Source organism: Hydra vulgaris, chromosome 01 (assembly GCF_038396675.1).
Source record: "Hydra vulgaris chromosome 01, alternate assembly HydraT2T_AEP".
In the NCBI taxonomy this organism is placed as follows: Eukaryota; Metazoa; Cnidaria; class Hydrozoa; order Anthoathecata; family Hydridae; genus Hydra; species Hydra vulgaris.
In genome coordinates this window covers 21,968,510-21,986,358 of record NC_088920.1, presented here as the reverse complement: position 1 = coordinate 21,986,358, position 17,849 = coordinate 21,968,510, and the positions used below count along the sequence as shown (strand labels likewise).

The following is a 17,849-nucleotide window of genomic DNA, read 5'->3' as shown; positions in this document are numbered from 1 at the left end:
TTAATACAGTTTGCAATTTCTCTATAAAGTGTGGGTTTGTTATCACCTTTCACAGCAGCATTGCTGAGTTAATTGGATGAATTAAGTTTCGGCTTTGAATTAAGTGTAATAAGAAACTTATAAAACAATGATAACAATTGTGCTGCATTATTTCTTTCAGGAATATAACTAAATATTGCAGTTGTTTTATCAAATATTGGCGAGATGAAGTGGACAACTTGTTTGCTGTTTACAAAATAAGTGACTTGATCATTATTTTTTTAAATAAACTTTATGAAATATATTCCCTGCTATGTAACCAGTAGTAACTTCAACTTTATGAAATATATTCGTTGCTATGTAACCAGCAGTAACTTCAACTTAGTCTCTTGAAAAATCAAATTAAAAAAAAGGAAAAAAATATATTTTTTTGCGTTCAACAAGTTGTTTCTTACATTTTTCATAAAACGCAGTATATCATATAATAAGTAGGTTTTAAATACTCCTTTTATAAACTGAATGATAATTAAATAGATTTCTACCTCCAGTAAATGCTTTATAAAGCAATGAAAATTTATTAAAATTGTCAGAATTGTGTATATGTAACAGCAGCTTTTTATTTTAAACTCAATTTGGTGCATTCAGGTAATACACTCATCGATTTCTTTTTTCAAACATAAAAGGTGTTATGCAAACTTCAGCTAAAGATTTCACAGCATAAGAATACATTTTTGAAGCCCTGCATTCATAAAAATAAAAACAACTTCTTTTTTGAGATTATTTTCTCAATCTTTTCCAAATTATTTACCACTTTGATATTAGGCTGCTTATTGCAAATATATTTTACCCACATAAATCAGGCAATCACTTAATGCACAATTTTTTTCAATGTTTTTTTAACATAGTACAGTTTTTAATTTGTAATTTTCACCACTGCAAAACCATTTAGGTCAGTTAGGTAAAAAAATAAAGAGTCGACTTAAAAATAGACTTAAAAATAGTTGGCACGCCTGAAATTTTATGGCCTACTGTAATTAAATGACCTGATTCGTTTCTATTACACTGCATGTTTCAAACAAGTTGCTGCTTGTTTGAAACATGCAGTGTAATAGAGTATTTACATTGCAAAACATTGTTTTGCAGTGTAAATATTCCTGAGAAAAATCTTTTATTCCTAATAATTAAAATTAAAATAAATACAAAATTAAAAACTTTTTTTTTTAATTATTTTTCATAGAGAGTTATAGGTAGTTTTAGCAAAACGTAAGATTATTTTTAGTAGCATGTTGATATATGTTGATATAGCTATCTGAAAGCCTCTTAGAATTCCGATATAAAGGCGAATTTCGTTATTTGAATTAACTGAAGTAAGCAATCAGTTAGAAAAAAAATCCAGCAAAACATAAATTAATTACACAAAGAAAATCCAACTATTATTTAATCATTTTAATAAAGCATAACAAGAACTCAAGCTTTACTACATAAGCCGTAAAAAAGAAATGACCTCTCAATTTATTACGGAAAATGCAACAATCAGGCCGTGTAATTTAAGTTGGCCATGTAGATTTTCATTAATTGAAAATAAACTTATTGGTTTTTTATTTTGATAATGAAATTTTATTAAACTTTATTTTTTCTTAATTACTTGCGGCATGATTGTTAATGAAAAACATAAATTAATGTTTAACTTCGTTTTAATAACTTTGTGGTAAGCTACTTACAGATTCCTCTAAACTTGCTAAAGCATTCAATGCATCTTGCATCGCTTGTTCGGAAGCCATTGCAAAAGATGATTTCTCTTCAGCACTACAAAATGTGGTACCTCACCAATATCAAAATGACTATTTGTACATTCTGGATTAACGTGAGTTTTATACGCAATTACCGGAAACACGTTTTACCAAAGTAAATATTGGTCTGAAAAAAAAAACTTTTATTATGAAATAATAAAAGTTTTTTTTTCAGACGTTTATTATGAAATAATGTAACGCCCATAAGATTTTTTTTGTACTCGAAATAAAACTTTTGACGTTGTGCAAACTCTAAACTTAAGTATGTTTATACTGATGTCAAATGAGATTATTTAGCAAATAATGTTATTTCGAAACAAAAATATTCAAAAAAGGTTAAAAAATCGGCTTAATCGAGAACAATTAGTAAATAAAATATTTAGTTGTTTTATTTCATTCTAAATTTAAATATTTTTATGACCTATTAGCATTCGAAAGTTACAACCACGTTAAATTTACATACTCCTCATTTCGGAACAGGGCCTGATAGGCCGACTAAACCGCAGCCTAAGTTCTCACAATTTTGGGGGATCAGAAATGGTTTTAAAAACGATTCAATTTGCAAGAATTTTTAAAGAGTTATTAAAAAATAATAATTTCATGATTATTAACGTTTTGTAAAACTCTATTTGTACAATCATTGTAACGTTTTGTAAAACTCTCTTTGTACAATCATTTAAAAAAAATTTGAGCAAATATGCATAAAGTAAAAATATTGATAAGAAACATTATAATTGATAAGAAAGATTATGCGGTATAAACTAAATCAGATGGAAACAAATGAACTTATGTTTTTTTTTTACGTCAAAATGCCTTTTACTGTACGAAAAATTACTTAAAAGAAAAAAAGAAAAAAAAAATCTTAAAAAAAACAAACAGGTTTTCACTTATTTCGTTTGGAATATATATACTTTTAAAGTTAGTAATTTTCAAATCGAACTTTAAAGTTCAAGAAAATTGCATAAAATATTTTTATATTTTATAACAATTTTTTTTCTTCTTTTACCTACGTCATTTAAGTGAATAAAAATGAAAAGTTGATAAATTATAAACACGCTTACTTTTAACGTTTTATTGATGATTTTTTATTTCTTCACACAATTGCTCAACTTAGATTAAGATTAGCTTAAGCAACTCTTTTATTTTAATTTTATTTTAATTAACTTAAGCAACTTAGATTAGATGTTAGTGGTTTTGTCAGGGCCGTACCGAGCCAATTTTGCGCTTCGGGCAAGAAAAGAAAATTGCGCCCCCTCTTCCCCTCCCTTCCCCCTCCCCCTCCTTAAAAAAAAAAGAAGAAAATTAAACGAAAAAAATGATTTATTGATCACAAAATTTATCACATCAAGTTATAAGTAAAATTTGTCATTAAGGTTGCAAAAACTTTAGTTCAATGCCACTTTTCTGGCTTTTCACTTTTCTTGAGGCAAATTCACTAATGACATCATCAAAATCAATGTTGTTTGACACTTCATTTTCAAATGAAATTATAGCCAAACTAGACAAACGTTCTTGGCCAATTGTTGACCTCATATAGTGTTTTATGAGCTTAAGTTTACTGAAACTTCTATCACACGTAGCAACTGTGACTGGTATGGTGATGAAGATGCGAATAGCAATTGTTGTGTTGGGATAAGCATCGGTCAAAGAATATTTATAAATGATCTGCAAAATGTCGATCGGGCTAGATTTTTCAAAGTTGTCCATCATTGCGGCAGCTTGATATTTAAAGCTTGCCATTTCTGACTGGAAATCGGAAGAATCTAAATCTGCCTTGTCAATTTGAGATAAATTTGCAGCTTTTTTCTTGAGTTCATCCACTGAACTTTTAGAGAGTGAATGCCCACTGAGGTAGCCAAAATCAGAGGATACAGCAGACATCAGCCTCAAACCGCCACTCTATTTGTGTAATAATGCTGTCAAACACAAGGTTGCACTGAGATCCGAATTCTGTTTTTGCTGTGAGAAGGTGAGAGTCATCTTCAGCTTCATAAAGTGCTATTCGCTTCACTTTGCGCTTCCTCTTAATTGGAAAGCTACCATCAATTCTGCTCTGGTTAGCTTTTTCTGTGGCATCTTTGATAATATTGTCCACCCCAACATCTCAAAAATTCTGAATAAAAGCCTTCAACCATTTCATTTTTTTTACGGCAATGTCAATTGAAATGGTTTTTGATTGAAGCAGCTTGTTTTCCCGGTCAATTAGAGAAAGAATTTGACACCAGAAATCCAATAAACACAAAAAACTGAAATCAATATGAATGAGAAGTTCTTTTGCACTGCTAACTGTGACAGCATTTGTCATGAGATTGTGGATAATGGATTCCAAAACTTAAAGAACATCTTTGATTTGTCTGTGCAATGGTGTAATTGCTTCTTTTTTGGTAGACCATCTTGTGTCACTATTTCCCTTTAATGAGATGGTCAACGTTTTCATCAGTTTTTCCCATCTTGACGTGAAGCTTGAAAAAAAGTTAAAGATGGCTTGAGCCTTTCCAAAAAACGTAATCATGAGTGGGGAAACCTCAGCAGCATGAACACCAACAAGATTTAAAGTGTGAGCTGCGCATGGAACAAATCTTGCTGACTCATTAAGAGAATGGATGTGAGCTTTGACGCCATTGTATTTTCCAGACATATTGGCTCCATTGTCATAGCCTTGGCCCCGGCAATCAGAAATGCTTAGACCATCCTTCTCCAATTTTTCACTTATTTCTGTTGCAAGACCTTTTCCGGTTTTTTGGTGAGATTCAATGAAGTCCACAAAGCTTTCCTTAATTGTGCAGGTTTCATCACTGATGCGGACATACCTGATGATCTGAGTCATCTGCTCTTTGTGGGAGGTATCTGAAGTGCAGTCAAACAGAACAGAGTAGTATTTAGCTTCTTTGATGTTTGATAAAATTTCTTTCCTGACTTTCTGCCCAAGTAACTCAATCAGCTCATTTTGAATTCAAGGAGAAAAGTAGGATGTTGTGGTTTTTTTTGCTTTAACGGACGAAATGTGTTCAGCCACTAAAGAATAATAATGGCTAATCAACTCAATTAAGCTCAGAAAAATGCCACTGTTTTGTTGACCAATGTCTTCTGTTGTTCCCCGAGGGGCAAGATTGTTCTTGGCACAGAAAAAAATTGCATCAACAATCACTTTTAAGATATCTCTCCACTTTTTCATCTCTCCACTAATAACTCTCTACAGATCAGAATTCAGGGACTTTCCTTCCTTGAGGTTTTTTTCAAGAGTTTTCTGATCAGAATAGCATCTTTGGTGTTCATTGTTGTTTTCATGCTCAGGAATTCTTGGGTTTAGTTTTTTCCAGTCACAAAACCCTTTAGAAATTTCTAAGAAATTGTTGGTTTTTGTTGTTAAAAATAACAAACAGCAAAAACAAAATAAAGAATCTTTTTTATTGCTGTACTGCAGCCAAGTTCGAACAGATTTTTTAGCATTGGGATGAATCTTTCATACCATTTTGAGCTGAAGTGTCACATTCTGTTGTCAAAATCACACAGCGTGTTTGGGAAAAATTCTCTTCTGTCTTGCTCTGACCTATGCTCAATCAAAAAGCATCTTGTTTTGTCCGTTATTTTAGGCCATGTTGCTGGATCCCTATGTTGAAAATTTTCTTCCGAGGCCACTGGAATTTCTGAGATTTCTGAATGAAGTTCATCCTCGTCCATTTCAGCTGGGCCTGAAAGCTAGGCATTTTCATCTTCCCTGGTTGGTTCTGAATCAGTTGTGCTAAATTGAAGCTGATGAAAATCTCCTCTTCAATTAATTCCAAATGATGATCTGAACTCAATTAAAGTCAATTATTGGATCTGTTGAATTGTCATTAATTTCAATACAAATATCCTCTGAAATAATTTGTTTCTCCACTGAGATTGTTACCAACCACTTTTTGAAACAGTTTTGTAGTTTCTCGTCACTTTCTTGGCGCTGTTTTCTTTTCTTCTTAAATTCAGCACCAGACAACTTTTGGGTTCGACTCATAATAGAATTATAATGCTCAAAAGTTATCAAAGGTTTATTAGTGTTATAGGGCGCTTTTTTGTTCAGTATATGAGCTTTAATATTTAGGAGTTTGTGTCAAGAGGCGGAATTTTAATTAATTTTCTGTTCAACAGCAGCAACGCCGTGAAAATTAGTTTCATAAACTGATTATTGTTTTTTTAATTTATTAAAGTTTGCGCCCTCCCAATTTTGGCGCCTCAGGCCGCGGCCCGGCCGGCCCCGCCCTTGGTACGGCTCTGGGTTTTGTGACGACTAATACAGTACTTGTAGCTAAAGAGTTACGATGTTGTAACAAGAAAGGAGGGGGAAGGGTCAAAAACTATCAAAAATTGCGTGACGTAATTTGTGGACGACTTCTTAACCAATTTTATTACAAATATCTAATTGTAGAATTATTATCCATTTCCCTGAAAATATTTTACACAGAATTGTTTATATAAAAGTAGTTTAACAGATTTTGGGTTGAATATAGTTCTGATTTGAAAACCTAGTAGAGTAAACATGATTTATTTTGTTAAAAAGGGTTTTAAATATTAGAAGTGTCATTTTATTTTCAATTTTATACACAAAAGTATATAATAAATGTTTAGTTGATAAACATTCAGTATATTTAGTTAACTAAATAAATCTTTTGAGGGCGTTAAACTAATTACGTTTGAAATAATTCGTATGTCACGTTTTTGTCTACTGAGAAGTTTTTAGTATCTTGGTTGCGTTGGTGCTGCAACAAGCAATGTTTCCAAAATTAAGAATTTTTTAAATATAAACTGAATTTTGCCCTGCAATCTACTGGTAAATTGTTGTAGAGTTTGACGCTTATAAAATAAAAAAGGTTTCTTTAGTAAATCCTTGTACAAAAAGGTTTTTTTAACTCGAGTTGATAGTGGTTATTTGTGTTATTTACCTTATGTGATGTGATTTTAAAGTAATTTTTGAACACATTAAACATAACGAATGAACACATAAAACATAACGTTGAACAATTTGCTAGTGATTATGTAAGTTTTAATGTTTTAAAAAACAGTCAGGGTTAGGGTAACTGCGTAATATTCTTTAATTTACGGCATAGATCCAAAGCACATATTTCTGCCGTCAAGCATTGATTAATTTATTGATGGCATATTAAACTGGCCCTTTAAAGACTAAACTAACGAAAATAACTTAAACAAGGTGCTGCATTAGTCAGTGTATGATTTACTGCCGGCAAACCATGACAATATATTGATGACGTCTAGTATTGGCAAGATTTACAAGAGAAACAAAAATATAAGAGCAGAATATCTAGATTACTTCCATCATTTAAGAATATATCGGGCCAATACCAGATATATACAGTTAAACTGAATTTATAATTTAAATTGAAAGTATTTTTTTTTTTTAATTGTAATTTATAATTATATAAATTGCATTATATCTATACATTATATATATTATACATCTATATATTATATCTATATCTATCTATACATTATATATATTATACATCTATATATTATAATTATATAAATTGAAAGTATTTTTAGTATTTAAAGTAAATGATCGTAAAAAAGTCAATCATTGGAAATGTATTTTAATGTAATGTAAAGTAATTGTGGTTAAAGCTTTTCTGTAATTCTAGTTTTTTGCTAATATTAAATTAGACATCTTTATGGCTGAAATTAGAAAAGAATCCTTATAACTTTAACATTACAGTAAACTATTATTAAAAAGGATATAAGTTTATAATAATGATAAAAACTGTGTTACATTTTCAACAACAAAGTTGCTTTACAAAGTTAAAAATAAAAATAATTTGCACATGCTGAAAAAAAATATCAAGACTTTCTTATACTTACCAAAAATAAACCATTGGTTATACTTACCAAAAAGAAACAAGCAGAAGTTGGTTTTTCGGTCTTAAACAAATTTAGTCTTTATAAAAAGTAATTTTTTTTTTCCAACTTTTTTATATGTAGCGTCTCCACTTATAAAGTGGGGAAAAACTATATTGGATTACAAAGCACATAGTTGCATAAAGATTAAAATTATTTCGTTTAAAAAGTACATTTTAAAACAATTTTAATTTTTATGTTGAAGTAAGTCGTTGTAGTGAAGTGAATTTTCTTGTTCTTGTTTCTTGTTTTCTTCTTGTTCTCTTCTTGTTACTTGTTTAGGCTTTACATTTAAGAGTCATTTTTTGTAAGAATCAGGCAGTCAATGGAAGTGACCTCCTCCAAATTGCTTGAATTTTTTATATATTGATCAGAATATAGAAAAAACCTGTTGGGGAAAAAAAAAATTTTCAAAAATGTTTCGTTCACTCGGAATCTGGGCTTAAATTTTTGAGATTTTTTTATAAATTTTTTAGAAATTTAGTTTTTGCCACCTTTGAACCCATTTTTTTTGGCAAGGCAAAAAGTTGCACATTTTGGCAAGGCACAAGTTGCTTTTGTAGTTAATATCAGACGTAACCCAAAAGCTCTCTCTAAAAAATATAAAAAAGTTGCGTGACACTGTGCGGTTGGCTAATTATCATAGTTCAAAAGTACAAAATCAATCAGTTTTGTCAACTTTTAATCGGAGTTAATTCTAGCGGCGAAGTGTTGCACACAATTTTTCTTTTAGGATTTGAAATTATCAAAGGTATTGAGTCTAAAAATGCAAAGAAAGTTATGTGATACCTAAGGCCTATTAATATATTAAGGCTTGAAATTGGAAAAAAATGTTTTAGTATACTTACAAAATGAACCATTACGACAGAGGCGCTTAGTTTTGTGAAAATGTAAACATATCCAACTGTCAATACAAAAAGGTCCTAACATAATAATAAAAAAAATTCGTGTGATCTTTAGATATTAAGTTAAAAATAAAGGTACAAATTGTTAAAAATGATTAAGTACGAAGAGATATTTTTTTGGACACACAGATGAGGTTTTCGCTCACAATAAAATTTCTATCATCCAAAATTAGCATTTAGCATTACACAAAACATTGCACGTAATGTTAAGAAAAAATTTAAGCGTTTCTGACTATGATATAGAAATCATAACAATTGAAATAAATAATAATAAAAAACAATACATGATCAGAAGTGAATTATTTAAATTTACGTCATAACCAAATAACTTGTGGTGATCGAATGGAAGAAGAATCGCTGATATCACGATTGTGGAGAAACAAGTTAGTGGGCGGTTGTTTACTTTACCATAAAAATGTCTTAACTTTATTTTAACGATCTTTAAAATTTGCATAAATAGAGTAGATATTTTATCATTGCTATTGAGAAATAGGTACTGCATAAATAGAACTTGTTTTTAGTTGAGTATGAAACAAAACAAATATTTTTATGAAAACTGTTGTTGCTTTTCAAAAGGAAATTGTGGATCATTCAAAAAACATAAAATTATAAACAAAATGTTCTACATTCATCAGCTGGGAGATGTTGATGTTAAGAAACACCTCATCAACTTAAAGGTAATTATGTATTTTAAATTTACGCAGACTGTAATATAATTTTTATAATTACATACTTTATAACTTCTCTGCAATAAGATTTTGAGACAAAGTTCTTTAAACAAAAAAAAATAGCTCTTTTAATTAATTCCTCACTCTTTTAATAAATAATCACTAAATTAATCACACTCTTGCAATATTGTATTTTAATAATAACAACAATGTATTTCAAACTTGTAAACATTTTTCGTGAAGAGTCAGATTATAAACAATGCTTTAAATGACACACTTAATAATTGTTTAAAAAATTGTTTTTAGGTCATGCGATTAAACGATAATAATATTTGGGAAGAAAATGGACTTATTGCAAATAGACTTAAAAGAAATCTTGAAAAGGATGAACAAATATGTGCTTTTCACCGGTACACGTTTGGTATTGCATGGAGTCCTCCAAAAACATGCTTTCATCCTCACCATCTAAATATAAAAGGAAAAAAATCTCCCGCTTTAAGGGCGTCACCAATACATGTCGTCATATCAATGTCAAAGCGATACAATAAAGTATTTTCAGTTGGTGCAATGCTGTGTTTTCCCCATTTAAAGCAAGAAACTGCTTTATCTAGAGTCAACGAAAACACCAATTTATGTACAGAAACACAAACACAACAAGAACAAACATATATGACACCTGCTACTCCAGATGAAGAATTTGATCCCGGTGAAATTAATGTTTCACAGGAGATTTTGGACGAATCTCTAAGAAGCCGTGAGAGTGTAACTGAGGTTCTTAATACAAGTCCAATAAAATTTAGATTAAAAAGGAAGTTCGAATATCTGGAAGATACTACTAAAGATAAGTTAAAACGCAAGTATGTTCGCCTAGAAAACTTATTAAAGAAAAAATTTGCGGAAGCTGTTGCTCCTGGACAAGAGGAAATACTTATAGATTTTCTTAACAGTAAAAATGTTGATGAAATAAATAGCCCTCTCCCAATTGAAATTATTCGTGCTCAGAAAGTATATAAGCAAAGTGATTCCATGGGAAAGATAGTTATCCTCTCATTATTAGACCATACCAAGTATACCAAAAAGTTTATAATGAACACATTTGAGTGTACCAAACATCGTATAGAAACAGCAAGAAAATGGCATGCATCTCATAAAGGGTTGGCATTTCCAGAGAAGAAAGTATTCGTCCGATCTAGTCTTGATCAAACAAAGTGTGAACATTTCTTAGACTTTATATTTACAAGCGGTATTTTGCATGATGTTGCTTATGGAATAACCAAATTAAAATACGACAGCGGTGAAGAACAAAAGATAGTGCATGTAATACTGACGACAAAATATAGCCACGCTATCATGTTCTATCGAAAAAGTTGTAGTGAAAACAATTATATACCATTATCTGATTCAAGTTTGTGGAAAGTATTGCATGCAATAAAACCTTCAAGTCGAAAAAGCTTAGCTGGATTAGATGATGTTACTGCTTCAGGCATGAATGGTTTTCAAACATTACAAAAATTGGCACAAAGATTTAGTTCTAAATCTCTCGAAGCTGCCCTTGAAAAAGGAAAAAGGTATTTGAAAACAAGTTATCAAACCAATTGTAGTGTCAATGACTCAAACATTTCTTCTCATAGCTCAAAACATGCCTTATCAGATCCATCTGAAAAAAATCTTCAATCCAACACAGAGATATCAGAAGTGGTATGTGCCGATTGCTATGATTTGTGCAAAGCTATCGAGATGATCAAAGAACTAACAATTCAAAATTCTGACGATGCTGATTCTATTTATGATTTGGAAATTGCTGTAAAGGATGTATTCAACTACATAAAACACCTGATGAGAGATTCTCAACAGAAAAAGGCAAAAATCGAAGCTTTTAAGCAATTAAACGATGAAACTGCTTTTTGGCTTAAAGATTTTTGTCAAAAAATTCTTCCGGTTCGATACAGAGAGGGCCAAAGAGAGTATTTTGGCAAGAAAGGAATGAGTTTACATGTGGATATATTCTTCATAAAAATAGCAGGAAAGTTATTCAAACGTGTTTACTTTACTTCAATGTATAGGTGTGATCAGGGAATAGGTGATGTTGTTTCGTTAGCCACTGCAGTTTTAGACCAATTCAGAATTGATCAACCGCATATCAAGAAAATGTTTACCAAATCTGATAATGCCGGCTGCTATCAGGGAAATCTTTCAGCTGAAGCAATCTACAATGTATGCAAAGAGAGAGATATAAAGTTGCTTAGATATGATTATAATGAACCCTGTTGTGGAAAAGATCAATGTGACAGGGAGAGTGCAGTTGTAAAGACAATTTAAAGGAGTTACGTTGACTCTGGTAATAATCTTTTGACTGCGGAAGATATACACAAGGCTATGCATTATAGTTTTGGCGCTAAAGATGCAAAAGTAGCAGTTGCTCAAATTAGCAATGATAAAACTGTAGTTACTGGACCAAAGATTAAGAACATTAGCAACTATCACTCATTTGAGTTTGGTGAGAAAAGTATGAAGATGTGGCGTTATTTCAATATCGGTGAGGGAATTGAACTAGAGTATGGAAATCTTAAAATTCAACCCTCGATTAAGTTGTTGTTGCCATATAGCACAACAGATAATTCAATTAAGCGTAACAAGTCACTTAAGGAAAAACAGAAAAGAAGTGACAGGCAATTATATTCATTAAGATTTTGCACTGAAATGAATTGTACTTTATCATTTGAAAGCGATGCTGAGTTAGAAGAACACATGCTATCCGGTCTCCATACAGTTCCGAAATCATTAACATCATTGGATAAAGTTCGCAACTCGTTTGTTCATAAGATGAAAATTACTTCACAACTAAATATGCCAATTTCTTCATCCTCTAACAGTGCTTCCGTAAAAGACAAACCACATTGCATGAACATTTTTCTATTGCAAGGTTGGGCATTACCAGTTCGAAGTTCTTTTAGATTTTCATATCAGCAGAAAGAACTGTTGTATAAATACTTTATTCGTGGAGAAGAATCAGGTAATAAAATGAGTCCTGAGCAGGTTCACATGCAGCTGAGGAGAGAACTTCCGCCTGATCAATATGTAACTAGCCAACAGATAAGATCTTTATTTTCAAGGTAGGCATTGTTGCTATCAAAACTTTTGCAAATTAGATTATGTTTCTGACTGTTAAATAGTTCTTTTACAAATATGAAATTAAAATTTAGGTGAAAGTTATAATTTTGTGTGTTTGTTTACATATGTTTAAAAATATGTACAATTGATATTGTTATAGATTTAGTAACCTGAAAAGAAAAGGTAAGCTGGTAGAACCGACAACAGAAAATAATGAAAATAGTCAGGTTAACGATAACAAAGAAGTTTATGGCGAAAATGATGACTTTAATCTGGCAGGAGACAATGAAGATGATAATAAATATGAGGAAGACATCGCCAATCTTGCAAAAGAAATTTGTCTTGTATGGAAAGTGAATGATTGGGTTGCTGTTGCATATGAAAAACAATGGAATATTGGATATATTGTGGAGGTAATATTATTCAAAGTATATATTAGTTTCAAGTTTTTATTTTGTTTTACAAAACAGTGCTCTAAAATAAAAGGAATATAAATAAAATGTAAAAATAATTTCAGAATGACATTATATAAGACTTTACAAGTTTTATTGAATGTAAGCAAAATTAAACAAATCATAAACTCTTTATTATATTATTTTAAATGTTGCGCTAATACTTTTAGGTATCTATAACTGGGATCAGAGTTAATTGTATGATTAACGGGCAAGAGAAGAATACTATTCGCTGGCCAGTTACTACCGAGGAGATAAATAACCAAACTGATAAAATTATCTGTTTAGTAAATGCTCCTTTTCTAATCAGTGGTTGTGGCGATTATTCATTATCCGAAGAAGACTATAATACAGTCATATCATTATTCTTAGAGAAACTTACTGCAGCAGAGTAGAAATTATGTGTGATGTGGTGGATAATGTGTGTAAATGACTCTATTAATAAATGAAAAACTAATTTTTAAATGGAAAAACATTTAAATGTTTGATTTATGTTTTATTTAATTAGCACTATAGTTATCTTGATGTTAGATTTTTGTTCAGTTTTTAATTCATGTTATATCATGCGTGTGACAAAATCACACGAATTTTTTTTATTATTATGTTAGGACCTTTTTGTATTGACAGTTGGATATGTTTACATTTTTACAAAACTAAGCGCCTCTGCCGTAATGGTTCATTTTGTAAGTATACTAAAACATTTTTTTCCAATTTTAAGCCTTAATATATTAATAGGCCTTAGGTATCACATAACTTTCTTTGCATTTTTAGACTCAATACCTTTGATAATTTCAAATCCTAAAAGAAAAATTGTGTGCAACACTTCGCCGCTAGAATTAACTCCGATTAAAAGTTGACAAAACTGATTGATTTTGTACTTTTGAACTATGATAATTAGCCAACCGCACAGTGTCACGCAACTTTTTTATATTTTTTAGAGAGAGCTTTTGGGTTACGTCTGATATTAACTACAAAAGCTATGTGCAACTTTTTGCCTTGCCAAAAAAATGGGTTCAAAGGTGGCAAAAACTAAATTTCTGAAAAATTTTTTAAAAAATCTCAAAAATTTAAGCCCAGATTCCGAGTGAACGAAACATTTTTGAAAATTTTTTTTTTCCCCAACAGGTTTTTTCTATATTCTGATCAATATATAAAAAATTCAAGCAATTTGGAGGAGGTCACTTCCACAGTTTCAGGAATTTGCCTGGTTCTTAGAAAAAACGGCTCTTAAGTTTCTTCATTTTGAAAAAGTAATTTACAAGTTTACATTTACAAACTTACATTTATATAAACTGATATGAGAGATAACCTTTATTTTATAGAAAAGCTAACCATTTAGTTAAGAAAATTTAAGTCCACCTTTAGTCTAAATTCAATGTCGCTAAATGTTATAATGAATAGTAATGCCGAGTATTAATGAAAAATAATTCCGAGCCTTAATTTGCAAAAACATAATGTAAATCAAAATTCAAAGATTATGAGAACACATATTGTTTTTAACTCGTACGATTAATCATCGGAAGAAAAGAGAAACTTATAAAAGTTTTTTTTATTTCTTTTAGCTGTTAGCCAATATTGTTGCTAAAAGAAGTTCAAAATATACTAAAAAAATTTATTTGAAAACTTCAAAAGCAAAATTTTTTTGAAAACAATACATCTAAATTTTTTTTAAAGTAAATTATGGAAGGTGTATATCACTTTCCATAACTAACATAATATCACTGCAGCGCTAATTAATAAATAAAAACCCGGAAAAAAAAAGAGACATTATTTGGTATATTACCACTATCGGATAACACAATAAAAGACCTAAAAAAATTACTTCTCGAACCATCAATTGTTTTAGTATAATGTTTTTTTAATTGTACTGATATCTATAGTTATGAATCAATTAAGAAATATATCTATAGATATGAAAACGCACTTTCCACATTCTGCAGACCAGAATTGATTTTGATTTTTATTGCTACAATTTATGTTGTAAAAACTTAATCAAAAAGGAAAAGAACTCCAAAAAAAAGTTACGATGAAAACTTGGAAAATATTTACAATAACAATGGTATAAAGAACTAGGCATACCAATACTAATTATATATATATATATATTGATGTTGTTGCATTTAGCATTTAGTATATATATAAATTAGCATTTATATATATATATATATATATATATATATATATATATATATATATATATATATATATATATATATATATATATATATATTGACGGTTTTTGCATTTAGTATGGTGGTTTTTTGCATTTAATCTGGTGATTTTTTGCACGAATCTGGTGGTTTTTTTCATTTAATATGGCGGTTTTTTGCATTCAATCTGGCGGGTTTTTTTATCCTGATAAATAGTTTTGCTTTTATTGCTTCATTTAATTTAACTTTCTAATATACAATTTAAGCCCGTTTTCTCTGAAATTTCTTAAAACACACGAAGACAATGAAATTAAAGTTGAAGTAAGAAACTTGATTATTAATTTTGTAATTAACGAAGGGAAAAGTGTAAAAAAAGTATTAGAACTTGTGTATAGAAGTAGGACTTCAATACGGCACTTGAATATTTGACTTCAATTATTCAATATTGAATAATTGACTTCAATACGGTTCTTGAATATATACACAGATAATATCAATGCCGGTATTAGAGGTGGTTTTTCGACAGTCAGATTTTACTGAGGAAATTAGAAATAAGCTACATGAGTTTATTGGAGATGACAGAAACTATAATCTACAAGAGATAAAGGTAGAATCGAGAATTGATTTCAATGCCTCTACATTATGGCAATGGTTAAAAAAATTGAATACATATAAAATATGTATAGTTCAAAATACAATACTGCAGAGGTAAAAGAAGAAAGAATGGTATGGTATTTAAACTTGACATTGCAACAAGGTTGTAGAAATATTATTTATACTGATAAAAGTCCGTTCAACCTTCACATGATAAGAAACCACGGATACAGTCTCCGAGGAACGACCCCAAATCAACGTGTATTTTGGGTGAGGAACAACGTTAACTTTCATCATTCATTATTAGATATTTATGATGTTATTCCTATGGTATTCTTTTTTTACCACAATACTCATCGTTTCTAAATCCTTGTGAAGTGTGAAATTCGCGAAAATTAAATGAGAAGCAGTTTAAGCACATTACTGATCTTTCAAACTTCGTGAGATACTGCGAACCTTTTATTACGTAATGTGTTAATGGAGATGACATTAATAGAGAAAGTCGTAATTTTCAAAAATACGTTTAGTTTATGTAAAAATGCATATAAATAAATTATTTCTGAAAATGTCTTTCTAATGAGCCTTTATTGATCAAACACAATGTAAAATAAAAAAAAATTTGATAAGTGATTTTCTACTAATTACATATTTACATACAAGGGGCGAATTAAGTGATCGCGAATTGTAAAATCCGTAAAAGTTTAATGGTCTTCAAATTTTGTTTTTCTAGAAAACCATTTTTGCGCGTTTTTTCGGACCATTCGTAACAGTTTTACAAGTTGTTGATTTTAGAAGTTCATCCTTGTAAACGTATCTGAAGTTTAGCAATTTTTCAAGATTCCTTAAGTTTTGGGATTTATTTTGATTATTTTTTAGTTACGTTTATTATTATGTTTATAAACTAAAATATGTAAATTATAAAAATATTGTGTATATATATATATATATATATATATATATATATATATATATATATATATATATATATATATATATATATATATATATATATATATATATATATATATATATATATATATATATATATATATATATATATGTATATATATATATATATATGTGTTTGTGTGTGTGTGAAGGGGCGGAACACCGTTAACTTTATTGAAGTTCATATATTTCGCATAATTTCATGAAGAAACCTAATTTTTACTCTGTATTTGTGTACTCCCATAACATCAAGGCATTAAAAAAGTGTTAGAACATTTATATAAGAGATTACAAAGAAAAAAAATGCAGGTATAAAAACAACAACAAAATTGCATTTAATGTAAAAAATATATTGACTAAGCTTTGAAATACAAAAATAGCATTCTATTTTATCAATACTCAATTAAAAGTATTTTTCATGCTGATAAAATACATTGTAAATAACAATTTTGACATAGTTGTGTAGCAAAATATATTAATTTGAATAGTAAACTTGTTAACTATTTATTAAATGTTGAAAATTCCATAACACTTGACTTTAATCGTTTAGCATAGTCTAGGTGGCATTGTCGTCTCTTATATTTATTCAATGTCTTTTTAAACTCATGATGAACAGATTCACCTGCTTGTTCAGAGTAAATTTCAAGCCCATTATCAGTATTGGTACTTTTTAGAAATGGTACAATATGGTAAAACTACAATATGAACTTTCCACGGTGTATTCAAAGAAATGTTTTCAAAGTAAGTATTAATATATTCCCTTAAATTAGCATAACACATCTTCAATTCGAAAACAACAGATTCAATATCACCAATTTTTTCTCCAAAGGTGGCTTGCTTCATTGATTGAAACTTTCTTAAACATTCAATTACTGGTAGTAAATCAAGCTTTCCTTGATCAGCAATATCACAAGAAAGAACATCTAACTTATCTAAAAATCTGTTGGCATAGTTGCCATCAAATGCAATGCCATGGTAACGTCTGAAAAATATGTAATTTGAGTTTAAACACTTTACAAAACCAGGCCATAGTTTTGATAATAGTTTTCCAAAAGTTGTAACTATTCCAATTAATGTATGCAACTCAGATACTGGAACTAAATTTTCAATAGTTGTGTCTGGATCCTCTTCAAGATATAATAATCTTGGATTAATAACATTTTTTAAATCAGCCATCTTTGATTTTGATTTTCCAGCTTCTGTGTATTTACTGTAATGATAATCGAGGGAACCAAGAGTTCGTTTTTCTCCACCATCCAATAGACTCTCTCCTTCACACCACAAACAACTATATTTTCCAGCATGGCTTGTAATGCCTAACATTGAGTTTGTACACTTTAAATCAAATGCAACAGAATACATAATA

The 17,849-nt window shown here is 29.8% G+C and overlaps 1 protein-coding gene across 1 annotated transcript; it reads right to left on the bottom strand.

The window, feature by feature from the left end:
• Nucleotides 1–3,137: 3,137 nt before the first annotated feature.
• Nucleotides 3,138–3,650, bottom strand: LOC136074222 (zinc finger MYM-type protein 1-like). The gene has a single exon (XM_065786528.1). The coding sequence runs from the start codon at nucleotides 3,648–3,650 to the stop codon at nucleotides 3,138–3,140; it is 513 nt and encodes a 170-aa protein (XP_065642600.1).
• Between the last annotated feature and the right edge of the window lie 14,199 nt (nucleotides 3,651–17,849).

Bases quoted from the DNA above. Each gene is read 5' to 3' on its own strand.
- LOC136074222 (XM_065786528.1), bottom strand. From the start codon at position 3,650: ATGTCTGCTGTATCCTCTGATTTTGGCTACCTCAGTGGGCATTCACTC.